The sequence below is a fragment of the Megalops cyprinoides genome, chromosome 5 (assembly GCF_013368585.1).
Source record: "Megalops cyprinoides isolate fMegCyp1 chromosome 5, fMegCyp1.pri, whole genome shotgun sequence".
Lineage (NCBI taxonomy): Eukaryota > Metazoa > Chordata > Actinopteri > Elopiformes > Megalopidae > Megalops > Megalops cyprinoides.
Window position 1 is genome coordinate 37101909 of NC_050587.1, and position 15786 is coordinate 37117694.

General features: G+C 46.9%; 2 protein-coding genes across 4 annotated transcripts in view; one reads left to right on the plus strand and one right to left on the minus strand.

Annotated features, from left to right (window-relative positions):
* The window catches only part of LOC118777460 (astrotactin-2-like), a 286377-nt gene that overhangs the window by 230671 nt on the left and 39920 nt on the right, over positions 1-15786 (plus strand). For both annotated transcript variants that reach the window (XM_036528373.1, XM_036528374.1), the window contains 2 exons: positions 161-340; positions 14516-14778. In XM_036528373.1, coding sequence (XP_036384266.1) covers positions 161-340; positions 14516-14778 — 443 coding nt within the window. The remainder of the gene's footprint in view (positions 1-160; positions 341-14515; positions 14779-15786) is intronic.
* On the minus strand, positions 4055-8685 carry trim32 (tripartite motif containing 32). Of its 2 annotated transcripts, none has more exons than XM_036528375.1 (2): positions 8622-8685; positions 4055-6964 (listed from the first exon to the last, which is right to left on the minus strand). In XM_036528375.1, exon 2 carries the CDS (start codon positions 6932-6934, stop codon positions 4925-4927), a length of 2010 nt encoding a protein of 669 aa, XP_036384268.1. In that variant the 5' UTR covers positions 6935-6964; positions 8622-8685; the 3' UTR covers positions 4055-4924. The 2 variants fall into 2 exon arrangements, with proteins under 2 accessions (XP_036384268.1, XP_036384269.1); XM_036528376.1 differs by having other exon boundaries at positions 8491-8670.

Consider the following 15786-nt stretch of genomic DNA (forward strand, 5'->3'; position numbering starts at 1 on the left):
TTTACTGAATCGATGAAGATTCAGACCCTGGCTCTAGCACACAGTATAGCATGATGGTAGTTCCTTAACTGGCAAAGTTGTGGGCACAAACCCTAACGGCTATACCACACCGCTGCCTGATTGGTTGATGGGTTGGTGGCGCTGCTGTCCATGTCCGTAGGGTTCTCCAAAGTGCTGAAGACGCTGAACTCGGACAGCACCAGGGAGGAGCTGCTGTCCTTCATCCGGCAGTACGGCAGCCATTACGTGTCTGAGGCGCTCTATGGCTCTGAGCTCACCTGCAACATCTACTTCCCCAGCAAGAAGTCCCAGCAGCAGCTCTGGCTCCAGTACCAGAAAGGTAAGGAGTTCAGGAGCCCTGAAACTGGCCAAAGGGGCATGCACATCAGCACACACACACACACACACACACACAAATGCATAATGCACGCACATGCCTACATATGCCTTCACACACACACACACACACACACACACACACACCCTCATGCATCCAGATAAATGCATACACACATGCACACACATACGCATGCATGTGTGCACACACACCCACACACACAAGCACACATGCACAAATGTACACACATACACATGTACGCACACATGCATACACATGCACACTCACACACATGCACAAGGACACACACACATACGTGTGGGGAAATGCACGCACAAACACAGTTAATGAGACCTAACTTGTGATATTAACATGAAAACGCTTTAACGGAAACACGAGCTGGTTTCCTGATGACAGCTTGTTCATCATTGGCAGAGTTCAGCTGTGAAGTACACTACAGGCTTGTTTTCATTCTGCTAATTAATGCATTACCCATTCTGAATAATTAACACATTATTATATTTTTGCATATCACAATATATCACAATATCTCAGCACATCATAATTTACATTACATATAAATATATAATGATGTGCTGAGAGCTCTACTACTCTACAACATAGCATCATGTCATCATGCAGTGTAAAAACATATTTTCACATTTTCAATGCAAAATTCCTTTTTTGGGTTGGACTGGCAGGCCGTGGGTACTCTCAGGCACCTCACGGCCAAAATCTCAGAGCAAGACCGTTACTGTAGTCAGTAACGGTCTTGCATGCCCTTGGAAGAATGTTAGCACAATTTAATCTCCTCCAGTGGAATGCGTTCAAAGTTCTCCGCAATTACTGCCCCTCTCAAGCAGTTTGTTATTCTCCTCAAGCACGTGACCTTTTCGGCACCACGTTAAAGTCTTCTTATGGTTACCAGCCTTACAGGAGGCATTCTGCGTCCTCTACAGTGAAATTTAATGCTTTGCTCCTTTGATTGCTGCTGAAAAGCTGTACCTCTGTTCTCTATTAAGTTGTTCATGGCGTACAAACCAGAGATTACTTTCTGTGGTGGGGTCCCTGAATGGCTCCTACAGCGTTATTTCAGCCTTTCTGAATATTTACCAACTGGTGGGAAGAAAGTAATATGCGCCTTTGTTTTCCTTTTCATTTTCCTTTCAAGATGGTAAGGTGAAAATATCCTCATAAATCAGTTTCAAATATACTTTGCCATTTTATGCAAAGTCATGCATAACAAAGCATGACTTGCAGATCACTGTAAAACAAGGCAAATCTGATAACTATGCCACGAACTGAACTTAGATTATCTTGCTGCGTTGTTAGTCAATCAATTCAATTTTACCTCAGCCTCAACAAAATAATTGTCTGAACAGAGTGCAAATGATGTCTTATAAAAAAAAAAGCTCAAATATGAATATTCTTGCAGCGTAATAACGTCCATACACTCCCTCTCGGTTACGGTCTAATTGATCACGCTGCAGTGCTGGTGAAACGGGTCTCTGTAAATCTGTCTCATTATGCCACTGACTGAGCTGGGGAAGTAGGCCTCGTGTCCGTGCTGATTCCAATGATGAAGTAGTCCATCTTTCAAGAGCAGCTATCTATTGGTTACAGTGACACCGTCATTAGTTTTCATTAAATTAGTTCCATATCCCTGGGGATTTTCTGCATTTTTTTTTCGGTTAGTTCAGTCGTTCATAACAGCAGTCTGGTTGGACAGTCGCCCCCCCCCCCCAGCCCCCATATCCCTCAGGTTCTGTGCTTTCACATTCAGAAATGGTCTGCTTCTCACGTCACGTTTGTTAACATGGTCTTCTTCTGCATGCAAAGCTCCACATAAAACAATTTGTACCGTGGCTGATGGGACACGAGGTCCACAACTTGTGACTGCGTAACCTCTAGCAGCTGATTTCGCCCTCCTTTCCCTCGTTTGTAATGAATAATACAGTGTGAACAGCAGTCACATGGTCATTATAGAATAGCAACATCCACAATTCATTAGCACCGGGGCTGTGGCTAGCAGGTACATCATTAGCATGTGCTTGTCTGAAGAGCCCCTCAAATTCTCCGCGTATAGACATTACATCATTTATAATACCCTCTGCAAAACATATTGTGTGTGGTCTGTCTACTGGAAGCAGCCCTGATTTAAGCGGACACTCAATGCAGTATTGTTGCACATTCCGGTATTTGCAATATGTATTATAATAAGCATGGTTTATTAGACAACAGCTATCTCAAGTGGAGTAGCCGAGACTGGGAACCAGTGAGTGGTGGTATGCCGCAAAAAAAAACAAAAAAACATGAAAAATAGCACGACTCTTAAATTAACTCTTGATGGGAAAGTGAGTGATTTCATGAAACTCAAAACAGGTGGAGCTGGAATTCCAATGGCTGTCATTGGAACCAAAGTGCTTTTCTTTTTTTTTAATTAAGATGAGAGGAAAATACCGATTGGTTCATCAGACCTGTCACCGTTCACTCTTTAATCAAACACTGTGCCACCTTCACGTTTTTTTTCTGGTCACTATAAATGACACAGCCACATTCTCAAATAACACAATGTCAAATCTTTAAACGTCCGGTTTATTGCACTCAGAAGATAATAAACGTTACAAACAGGAAAGCAAGACTCACTGTACACAGATAAACACCTATAGGCTGATAACACAAACTTTAAATTCATTGTCGCATACAAGAGGACAACAGCAGGAAGAGGAGTCGTGACAGTCCCAGGGACTGGTGCACATATAGTTAAATATATTGTCACATCCCCCATCGACAAAAAAACAAAAAAATAATCCAGAGTTCTTTATGAAAGGAAGTATTTAGCCTTTTAAAGGAAAAATAATCTTGAAAACAAACCTCCCCTTGTCATTTTTGCGTAAACAATAATCCATCTTTCAGATATAGAGAGCAACAGTCTTGTGGTTTGTCAGATTGAACAAGGACACTTGAACATTGTAACATTTAATGTATGATAGTTACGTACTACCTGAAGGTGTCACTTTGAGCAGATAGTACTTCTACAAGAGGACTGGAGACTATTGTAGTGATTGGCATGCTCTTAAGAAAAAATATCCCTACTTGAAATTCTCTGACTAAATACATGTGGTAATCTGTAAACAAAACTATGGAGTTGAAGACAAAAAAGGGTAACATTGGTGACTACATTATGACAACAGGCACAGATTCCCACAGACCAGCCGCCCGGCATGGTTTCTAACAGGATGAAGTACACAGTTCTTCCTAGAGAATTTGCTCTGCAGAGAATTTCTTTTCATATGCATCTAGCTAACTATGTAAAAAAAAAAGTTGCAAAGTTACACGGCCCCTGTGACATAAGTTCTGCTCCATACTGTGCCGGGAGCCCATGACTAATCACAGTAATCATCCAACCATCTGTTGCGTAAAACACCCAATCAGCTATTAGACTGGAGACCCCAGCCTGTGGGAATCTGCATCCATCCAAAGGATGAACAGAGACATAATATTTGCATGACTTAACAAAAGTTAACTCTTACAAATAGAATACAAAAAGATACTCAACCACACAAAAAATTATAATCAAAAAAATAGTTGGCTCTTCATTATAACCAATATAATTCTCAGAATTCCATTTCATCTATGTTTTTTCTTTTTTTTTTTTTGGTATATTACAACCGACGAGAAATGTTGATTTGCTGAAATGTCTCTGATTTGCACACAGTACTTCCTTGGTTCAATAAAACTGCCATTACGGGTGAGGTCATCCAGTGGCGTGTGGGTGGAGTCTGCTGTGTCTGTGCAAACTGAGGGACACACCCACACTGAGGCTGCGCTAACGACAGGAAACGTCACATCTACATGAGATACACGTCAGTGCCGTGGGATGGGGTCACAATATGGGGGTGGCAGTGGTAAGGAGAAGGGCTCATAACCGAAAGGTTGCCAGCTCGATTCCCCGCTGGGGCACTGCTGCTGTACCCTTGCAGGGTTCTTAAACCAGAGCTGCCTCAGTAAATACCCACATGTGTAAATGTCTCTCTGAATAAGACTCTGCTTAATGACAGTAATGTAGTGTAGTGTAATGTAATGTAATATTGGAGGTCTAAAAATTAGGCCCAATTATGTTCCAGAAAGAGGTGTTTCCTTCATATAGCACAGCAAATGGCTTTTTTTATTGAAGTAAACTTCTTTGTCCATCTTCATTATTTCATATCACATTATCTGTACAGTACAGTAGTTATAAAAGAGTTGTGAATACTGAGAGATTGACTGTCAATGTTATATATTTTTTTTCATAGCATGACAACACTGGTTATTTATTGCTCTCTGTTGTGCTATTATACAAAATAAAACACAGAGGCAGTCCAGATGGTAGACACAGGCGCGTTGCAAACTAAGCCCCCACTCCCTACTGAACTCAGATCAGTTAGCGAGGCTGTCGTACCTGGTCAGACTTCAGAGGGGAGTGGGGTAGCAGGGACATCGGGAGCGGTCTGGAATTCAACCACAGAGGAAACTGACAGATAATAGAGTGACACGCACATCTCCGCGGATACTGGCCCCGCCCACCCGCATGCACGCGCACAAGCTCTAGCAGGTGGACGAGCGTCGCCTCTGCAGGTACGAGTACACCTTGACGCAGTGGTCCCAGCAGTCCAACACCAGCAGCTGTCCCTTCTGGGTGACGGCCACGCCCACAGGGCAGGTGAGGCCCTCCTGGATGAGCACGCTGAAGCCGCCCTCCTTGGGGAAGCGCAGGATCTCTTTGCGGCCGCTGTCCGTCACCAGCAGGTCGCCGTTGGCGTCCACGCACATGCCGGTGATGCAGCGGAAGTCCTCGCTCTCGGAGAAGAAGTGGCTGAGCTGCTTGCCCAGCTGCCCGTCGGCGCCCACCGAGCCGATGGAGAAGCCGCCCTCCAGGTGGTGCTCGTTGTGCCGGTTCTCGATGTTCAGCCCCAGCCCCTGTGTGAAGTACACCGTCCCCAAGGGGTCGCAGGTCACGAACTTGGGCCGCACGGCCGAGCACAGCCGGTTGTAGTTCACCACGCCGACGTTGCGGTCCACCGCCAGGCACCACAGCTTGCCGCCCTCCACGTCAGACACCACGAACTGGCCCGACGGCATGGCGGCGATGCCCCAGGGCTTGATGAGCTGGTTCTTGTGGCAGGCCACGCAGTGCCCGTCGGTGGTGTACACCTTCACAGAGTTGTCGTAGTTGTCAGTGACGCCGATGAGGCCCTGGGGCGTGATGGCGATGGACAGGGGGATGAGGTTGGGCAGGTCGGCGCCCAGGAAGCTGAGCACAAAGTTGTCAATGCTGCTGGGGTTGCGGCGGATCTCGCGCTGGAAGCCCTTGCGGTTGAAGATCTGGATGCGGTAGTTGCCCCGGTCGGCCACCAGCACCTCCCCCTGGGGGGTGACGCAGATGCTGACCGGCAGGTTGAACATGCCCGGCAGGTTGCCCTTGCAGCCCATCTTCTTAACAAACTGGCACACCTGAGATCCCGCCCCTGGCCCTGCCCCTGTCCCCGGCCCCGCGCCCGTGGCCCCGCCCCCGTCCACCGATTTGGACTTGAAGCTGCCGGGAGAGGCGCAGACGGCCTCCTCCACGGCTGTGATCATGTCGATGTCGCGGTAGAGGTCCAGCGGGGCACCGGCGGCGGCCGCCAGCTCCTGGCCATCCTCCTCGTCCGTGTTGACGGTGCAGGGCTTGGTGCTGAGCTGGCCCACGTCCAGGGGCTTGGGGTACTCGGTCTTTACCAGCTCGGGGTCCTGCAGCTTCAGCAGGGCTGGCAGGCTGCCCTTGAGGTCGGGCTCGTCCTCGTCACTGCTGGCCCCGTCCTCCAGCAGCGCGATGTCGGACTGGCGAATGCGCGTGGTCAGGTAGTCGCAGCGGGAGACCACCTGCACCTCGGCGATGTTCAGCAGGTAGGTCTGCTCCTCCAGGATCTGAGCGTTGAGCTTCTCCACCTCGGCCAGGGAGGCGGCGAAGGCGCGGCGGGAGCGGCCCAGCTCCTCCTGCAGCCGCAGCTCCGCCCGGGCGTACTCCTGCTGCACCGCCTTGTACTTGAGCCGCAGCGACTTGGACACGCTGTCGATGGCCGCCTTCTTCTTCTGGATGCAGCCCATGGTCTCGCGCAGCGCCGCCAGCCGGCCGCCCAGCTCCTTGCGCCGCTGCTCGGCGGCCGAGCGGATGCTCAGCACGCCGTGGCCCTGGTGCTGGTGGCCCTCGCCCTTGCAGGCGTCGCACAGCACCAGGCCGCAGTCCGGGCAGTACTGCCGCGGCAGCCGGTTCTTGCAGGAGCGGCACATGAGGCCCGCCGCCGAGGCGCAGGAGCTGGCGCCGTCCACGATCTTGAGCACGGTCAGGTTGTCGGCCAGCTGCGAGATGCTGCTCATGCGCGACACCTTGCTGCAGAAGGGGCAGCGCACGCCGTTGATGGTGCTGGCCAGCAGCTTCTCCAGGCACTGCCGGCAAACCGTGTGGCCGCACTGCAGCAGCTTGGGCCGCAGCTGCTCCGGGTTGTACGTCTCCAGGCAGATGGGGCACTCCAGGACCTCCCGCACCAGGTCCGGGTCCAGGGACGCCGCTGTCGCCATGGCGCCTGCTGCGACGGGCACGCGGGGCACCTGCGGGGGGCAGAGGAGAGGGCGTGGGCGGGGGCAAACCAGGCTCGGCGCCAGGAGAAAATACAGAGTGGTGCAACTGCAGACCTCGGGGGGGCAGCACAAAAAGTCATATGTCCCGATGCCCACAGTATGTAAGGAGAAAAGCAGGGATGCGCTGAGGTCGGTCTGGGGGTGCAGTGCACCCCTAAGCACCCCCATAGCGCCGGGTCTGGGGCAAACGCTGAGTGAGCTGTGGGTGGCAGTGTAGTGTTGCGGTAAAGGAACCCCGTAACCAAAAGGTTGCTGGTTCGATTCCCTGCTGGGGCACAGCTGCTGTACCCTTGGGCAAGACACTTAACCCACAATCGTCCCAGTAAATATCCAGCTATGTATGTCGCTCTGGATAACAGTGTCTACTAAATGTCTCATTACGTGGTGGGTAGAACGGGTGTTGAACTTGACTCCCTGGGGCGTTGATGTGTGTACACCTGATTGATTCATAATTCCAACTGCCTGAGCTAACTACTAACCAGCTGAAATGCCAGCTAGTACACCTTAGTGTGTTGCATATTTTTTGATTAAAAAATGCCAAGCAGAGTGAACGATTAGGCTACTAGGTTGAGGCTGGATAACCCTCCCCCCAACACACACACACTTCCTGCAGGATCTGAGAGTCTGATATCCCTGCTGCAGAAGACAGAGCCGTGCTTTTGCATGTCAAACTTATTTATGTACCAGGAAAGGAATGTCGATCCTTATCTTGTCTGTATTGTTATGTACACAAAAGGTAACATCTCAATATCTAAATACGATGCATGAAGTAATTTCTTGCACGCCGTGCCTGAACTTTGTCAACTATCTGATCCCATTGAGACGAAAAAGGGATTTTGGCAATGCCTCTCAAGCTAGTTACGCGTATAGCACACGGCTCTGCTGTGCCGTTCACGTTTTTCTAACGATTGCCTACGTAACTAGATAGACAGCTTGTTAACCAGCCAACTAGATCCTCTTTCCATGATTCATCATTCGGCAAACTGGTATTCTGCGCCTTGGTGTTTTAATTATCTACAGTGCTACCGGCAGTTCGCTGGGTGCTTTTACGTTGTTCCATATCTAGCTAACTAATGATTTATGCATTCTGATAAATAGCGAGCAGCCTAGCCAGCTAATCCCCAAATCCCTGTTTTTTTTTGGCCAACGGGAATCTAAGGGATAAATAGGCAATAGCTTACGATACTGTAATTCACATCGACATCTACAGCAAGCCCAGCACTCATTTGGTAAACAGGACTGACAGCAAGCCATTTGGGGGAAAAAATTCACCGCAAATAGGGCGTGCGAATTGGTGTCAGTGTAGCTAGGTAGCTAACCAGAGCGCATAACGATCTGTGGTACAAGGTGCACGTTAATAAGGCAGTTAGGCGTCCAGACTCGCAGCGCATGCATATCAAATTTATTTGTCATTGATGTTTGCGATGGGACTTCAGAGAACAGTAGCCATCAGCATGAGGCCTTAAAAACGCCTACCTTGCTAGCAGGCTACTTACCCTGCAGAAGAATTAGCCTGGAGAAACCGTTATGTCAGTTGGTAGGTGAGATCCGAATGCATTCAGTTTAATAACATCTGTGTCTATCGAGGTCTGATGTCATCCGGCTGTCATATTGAGCGTTTTCTTACCTTCGCTTCAATGTCAGATCTTGCGAAACCACACAGGACGCTCTTGGGGTGTGCTATAGAGAAAGACTGCGGTTTCAGTAGTGACGTAATGACAGGGCGATCATAATCCCCGCCCTATCTCTACTCTCATTGGCTGGCATGTCCGCAGCTGGGCCAGTCCCTCAAATTGATTGGCGACGGTGCAAATCAATCGCTAGGTTAGGGGGGGTGGGAAAGTCGGTCAGTGTCCGTGCAGTGTTACATCGTCATGGGATATGGAGTTTCAAAAGGTGTGTGCGCGTTTTAATCTGCATTTATTATTCCCAGAAATCCTTGTTGTTTTTTTGTCACTTTTTTTCGACACAAGATGTCACTAGAGTACGATAATAGCTTTATGGTTACTGTTGAAATCTGAGTTATGTCTGGTATAAAGCTGTCCTTTAATATCACATTAAAGCTCTTTTGGTTGAGTGTACTGTGTTTTGGTTGTGTGTATTTTATGTTATTTCGTATATTACTTACGTGGGGATAACTTTATGGATACAAGGTTAGGGTTTTTGTCCAATTTTACAACGTAAGTGAAAAAAGTGGATAAAAAAACCTTATGAAACCGGGCATTCATTTGCTTTCGCTTATGAGTAGAAATATATGAGAAAAACGTTGTATTTGTTGTGAATGCCAAGTAAAAACGGTATTCATTGTTAGCTATTGCAGTTAAACTAATCCAGATAATTCCACTCAAAACTTCGTGGGTTGGATCTATTATTGTTATTGTCATTATTATTGATTGTTGTTATTGTCACATGCGCACACCCATGAATACAGCAAACATGCAGTTGTTGATATATTGATTTTGGCCTTTTGTCCTGAATCGTGATGGCGCGTGCGCGCGCACACACACACACACACACACACACACACACACACTGCTACGTAATTGCCCATTTGCCAAATGTCCAGTTGGAAACAATCTGAAACTTTATCATCAAAATGAAATTAAATTTAACTTGATTAAAGCACAACTGGACACATTGTTGATCCAGATAGGAGAGGTCATATAAGACTATTTAGATCTATCAAAATCCTGGAAATAGGAAAGAGCATCAGGATTTTTATTTATTTTATTTATTTAGGATTTTAGTTATTTATTTTGGGTAATCATACATTGAGAGTAACTCTAAAGTACGTAATGATTCCAGGAATGTAATTAAATAACTGTCACATAAGAACATACTGTGTTACTATAAAAAAAAATAAAATGTTAAAATACATCCTGTTGTTTTCCTCTTAGTTTCCTCATTTTGCTGCAACTCAAACTTGAGCTCAGACTCCACACAGAAAAGCCAGACAAACAAAAGGTGTGGAAGCTCAGCCTGAACAGCTGCTCTTCTGAAAACAGCACACAGTGTGTGACCTTTCACTCAAGAGGAAAGTTTCAGTTGAAAAGGAAAAAAAAACTGAGAGCTTGTTTGCATTTTAAATAGTTTCTTTGATTTGTGCAAACACCAGCAACCTTAGGGCTCAGGGGGGGTGGAGAGATGATAAAGAGAACACATGTTCAGATGAAATGGGACCACTGTTACTTCAAACACTTATCACACCTCAGTTAGTTCTGCATTTCCCAATCATGGCCCTGTGGACCCCTGTGTAAATACGCATGTTTTCCTTTCAGCTGAGCTCAGCCAGTTAGCGGTGATGAGAGAATGAGACTTCATGAGCTCCGTGCGGGGTGGAGCTACTTGCTGTCAGTCACTGGCCCACATGAACCAATCAACAGATGCTGCTGTTCATGCTGTAGCACGACACAGTGATTGGCTAAAATCAATGAGTAATATTATGGTGTCTGGTGTTCACTTACCCATAATTGCTAATTGGGTTCTTGTTTATCATTATTAAGTTAATCAAATACTGATCCATTGACATTTACAGTTCGCGCTTGTTCTTTTTGGGAGAAGTGCGGAGTCAGGGGTCGGTTCCTACAAACAGGAAGTTAAAAGTAAAGGTATTTGCCATCACACTTTTGTTCAATTGTGCCTCTACATTTTGTAGTACAGAATATTTTAAAGGTAATTAAGACTGTCGGCAATCTTAACATGAGTTAAATGACACCTTTAACCTTTAATGTCATCCTTTTATGTTTGTATGTTTGTTTTCATGCACAGACACGCCCCAAACAGCAGTCTATTTCACAGGGTAGAAAAAAAAATTCTCATGAAATGTGAAATCTGAATAAATACCCAGTTAAAACTAAAGCAAACCCTGTTTAATCTTGCACAGTTGGAAGAAAGAACCTACAGACAAAAGATCGGGAAGCATGGAGTTGTACTTACTTCCCGGAATGTAATCTAAGCTTGTCCTTGATCCTGCGGCTTGGAGTATCATGGGTCATAAGGACACACTGGCCAAGGTCCTTCTCTCCTGTTTTCAACATTGTGGATCTGCAGTATGAACTTTTAGGAGAATTACTTCAAAAATACTTGTCCTCCATCATCTTCACTTGCATTTTTTTTTGTATGACCTTAGTTATTGTCATTATATGAAAATGATACAGAGAGTTACAATTATGATATTGCTGCAGCTTTTATGCCCTTCATAGTTTAGTTGTCAACGTACAATGCAGTGAAATGGTAAGTTGTGCACGTGTGCCCTAGATGGCAGCATACGTAAGCACTATGCTCACTCTGAGGTAACTGTGGCAGAAATGTCGCTTTCATTGTGCTGAATTACTTGTTTATCTTGGCAGATTCCTTGTCCAGACCATTTTATCTATTCTTGCAGAGGGATGTTTATTGAAGCAATGCAGGTTTAACGTCTCGCTCAAAGGCACATTGGATTCACTGATGTCTCTGCCTGACGTCAGGTCTCACTCCATAAATAAAAGAGAACGACCTCCCCCTGCCAGCGTATTTGTCAAAATGTAGTCCACTGGCCAACCTGAACCTGATGTTCTCCCGTGACTCTACTATATTTTGATGCTACAATATCCGTTGATTTAAGAATGGGGTAGCTTCAGAAATAATGTTTAATCCCTGCATCCACTCATGGGTTATTTCTATGTACAATGAAGTCGTAGAAGTTGTACAGAAATGTTTTAAGAAGAGTGCTGATCCCCGTGTTGTCCTTTACAGAGCTCTTGCTCCTTTGTCTGATCCCAGATGGAGCAGGGAGCTTAATCTGTCTGCTGCCTTTTTCATTTTCTCCATCTGGCCTTTAGTATTTTCTATCAAAAAAATGAGAGATAGATTCCTTTTTTAGGATAGATGTTCTGTAATCCCATGGGTTACTTCAACATACTAGCTTGATGCATGTAGAGGATTGAAAGACAAATGTTCAGTTGAGCTTCTTTATGTCTTTGTCTGGGTGTAGTGTTTATTTGTACCCATAGGGTATTGTGAAGACTTTGTTGGTTCAGAAATACCCAGCATTCATGAAACACTCTGGGCAACAATGGCTCATTTCAACTAATATACTGTGTAGGTCTCCTTAGAGCAAAGACAAAGCACTTTTGCTAAATATACCAATGTGTATAATAGTGAAATATAGCCTTTAGCTCTTGGCAAAATAATGAAAATAGAGCCAAAATGAGAATTGCTCTTCATTTGGGAACACTTTAATTTTTCACCCTCTTATTTATGTCTGGCTGATTTATGCCGTATGTTGCTCTGGGTAGCGTTTCAAACGAGGTGAGGGCATAACTAGCCAAGCGCCCAAAAACAGGTCTGAGGCTGTGTGATATTCGATGAGCTCTGAACAGCAGCAGAGAGGAGTTTCCCTGTTGTTGTGGGACAGCTCACCTCTTTGAAATTGGAGCATGCACCCCCCTCCCCCCCACATACCCCCTTTGGAGCATTCCTGCATTATGATTATTATGTAATCAATCATGACAGCGATCAGGGTCAGCTATTAAAATTTGATGGACTGACGAAAACCAAATGCTCCCTGCGGTGCTCTCTCCTTCACCTCTCGCTGTGGATCCAGCTGACATGACCACAGGGCTCATCTGTGTGTCTGAGCTGTGGCAGGCCTGCACAGCTCCCCCTGTTGGCTACAAGAGGGATTGCTCTGAATCTGGAGAAAATGTCCAAACTTCGCTGGGTGAACAATTTTAGCTATATCAGAATTTACTTGTTTTAAAGTACGTGGTATTAGCATCAGGTAATCTTACTTTGACTACAGTTTATGCATCATTATGCCTACAGAGTCACCTCTGTCAACATTAGTTACCTCTGCATGGAGAGGAGGTTGTGTGATCACCCCTGAGTGAGTGTGTTTGTGGTTTTATCTGTTTGAGAACAGGATCTCTCAAAAAAGGATTAGGATGGCATCTGTTAGGATTATTGCTTTTGGATAAAGGAAGAAATGATTAGATTTCACAGCTGCTGGAAAGATGTGGTATTTACAAACAGGTATTTACAAACGAGCAATCTCATTTGACGTCAGAGAGAAGGGCTGTTTGTTCCTGAATGGACCTTTAACTAATCCAGGTAGCAGGAGGTTGTATGCTAAGGGTGGCAGAGCTGGGATGCTCTAGTTTTGAATAAAATCCTAGGGCCTGTAGTTATTTAGCTTTTCTCTCACCTGATGGCAGTTTATTCGGTTTTTGACGTTGTGACTTGACGTGAGCTCACAGGTCAACGCCTCTGTTGCTTTACAGAGGCTGCGTTTTGTTTAACACCATTTTCTCCGCCTTCAAGGACAGAGCCGTGTTCGGTGCTGACTGCGCCTCCGTCGCCATTTGTTTAGATTCCCCTTGTGTTTGCATCTTTTCTTTAGACAAAAAAAAAATCAGCCGTCTGTGGAAAATTAATAAGCAATATGATCCGGGCCATCTGCTGGTAAAGTGGCCCAGATTGCATTTCAGAATCCAACAACAGAAGGGGTTTACAAGGCAATAATAACAATGCTAACAGTGACAACACTTGACAGGATATGATACAAGGTTTTGATGCTGGCATGCCCCTCACAGAGGATGGACCGGTGTTGCCAAGGAAACGCCACCCTTTGGGGGGGGGGGCGGCTGCGGGATTCTTCTGGATGAGCAAGAAAATTCTCTCTCTCTCTCTCTTTCTCTCCCTCTCCCGCTTTCTCTCTCTCTCCCTCTTTCTCTTGTTCCCTTCATTCCACTTTGTCTCTATCTTCCCTGCCCTTGTTTCTCTCCTCCTCCCTTGCTTTCTGTCTGTCTCCCCCTCACTCTCTTCTCCCCCTTATCAGCCCCCCATCCTTAGCACTCTGAGTAATTGTTTAATATATTTATAAAAAATGATCCTCAGAATGAGTTTGTGGAGAGAAATCTGTCATGACTTGCCCACAGCCCGTGAGGTTCACCTCAGTGAGAGAGGTAAACCGAGGGGTGACGTCACCTAAACCTGCGGAGCGCTCTCCCGACAGAGATTCCGCTCTCCTCAGCCAACACAAGCACCCCGTCCGTTCGCGCGACACACGCCTCTCTCCTCGGAGGGAAACGTTTCGAGGCTGGGCGAGCCAGACGCTCCTTTCCCGGCAGAGTGATGCCGTAATCCCCCCCAGGCTGCCGAGAACCGCCCGTTAGCGTCTCTGATGAGAAAATCAGGCCGGGCTTTACACTGTTTGCAAGAACCCCCGCGTGAAAATCATGCCCACACCATAGAAGTAAGCAGCTTTTCCTTGTAAAATGTGTCCAAGTGGCTATGGGTCAGATGACTAAGGGGTATAAACAAGTCTGACAACACAACCCCCTGGGCAGAGTGTGATTGGGCTTGGCACCCTGTGGACATGAAGCAGGTGGACAGTCTAGGGCCCATGAGTTTGGGGTAACCTTCATGACCCTCAACTTGGTCCCGGCACCCTGTGGTCGTGAAGCAGGTGGACAGTCTAGGACCCATGAGTTTGGGGTAACTTTCACGACCCCATCGGGCTTCTCTCACCCCTCCCTGCAGAGACCACGGACCTGGGCAGCCGGAGGGAGCTGAGATCCATACCCTTCATCTCGTACCTGTCGGGCCTGCTGAAGACGCAGCTGCTGGCCGACGACCTGGTGTCCGGGGTGGAGATCCGCTGCGAGGAGAAGGGCCGCTGCCCCTCGGCCTGCCACCTGTGCAGGCAGCCCGGCCGCGAGACGCCTAGCCCCGCCCCCACCCTGCTGGAGGTCAGCCGAATCGTGCCCCTCTACAGCCTCGTGCAGGACAACGTCACCAAGGAGGTGAGACGGGGGGAGAGAGGGAGCGAGATGAGGGGGAGGCAGTGAGAGACACAGAGGGGGCGAGAGGGAGCGAGTGAGACAGAGGGAAGACGGGCGAGAGAGAGAAAGATGAGGGGGAAATAGTGATAGAGACAGAGGGGAGACGGGCGAGAGAGAGAAAGATGAGGGGAAGGGGTGGGGGAGAGGGACAGTAGGGGAGAGAAAGAGGGAGTGAGTGTGAGAAACAGGACAGGAAGGAAAGGGGAAAATGTGCGAGGGATAGGGGAGAGAGGGATGGAGGGGGAGAGAGGGTGGAAAGGAAGGAGTAAAGGGTGAGAGAAACAGAGGGGAGATGAGGGAAGGGGTTAAAGGGACAGACGGGGGAGAGAGGGAGGGAGAAAGAGAGAGAAAGGGCAGAAAGGAAAGGGAAAGGGGAGAGGGAGATATGGAGGGAGAGGGAACATGTATATATGCTGTTTGGATATGAATATTGAGCAGGGGATGTGAAATGTGAACATTTCTGGGCATTAGATATGGTTTCAGAACGTGTTACCAGGTGTGTACGCATGTAGTTTCAATTTCTTGAAGAATTTGGCGGCTGATGTTTTTCAGGTGGAAATTTGGCTCCAGACTGTATTCTCCACAGAGTGTTACATTGGTGCTAGTGGCTACAAGACACTCCTAGTTTATGCATAAACTATATAAAGGTCAGGACAGTGAGAACAGCTCTGAACATTAGGTCACCATCTGTTTTTCATATTTTATTTTATTGTCATTTTATGAGGTCAGAAAGTCTATTGGGTGTTAATTGACCAAAAGAAAAACCTCATGACCAAATGAAAATATTTTGCCTTTTTTCTAAAGAAAATAAGCACCCAAAGACAGGGTTACTGTCTCGGAGGCATGCCTGGAAGATCATTTAATGCACTGAAAATTATAATAACAGAGCAGTAAATTAAAATGTGGAAAACATGCATTGAGTGTTGTCATACTATAATACCGGCATAGTTATTTTCGCTTGGTTTGGAT

Coding starts and splice junctions, on each gene's coding strand:
- trim32 (XM_036528375.1), bottom strand. CDS start 6,934: ATGGCGACAGCGGCGTCCCTGGACCCGGACCTGGTGCGGGAGGTCCTG.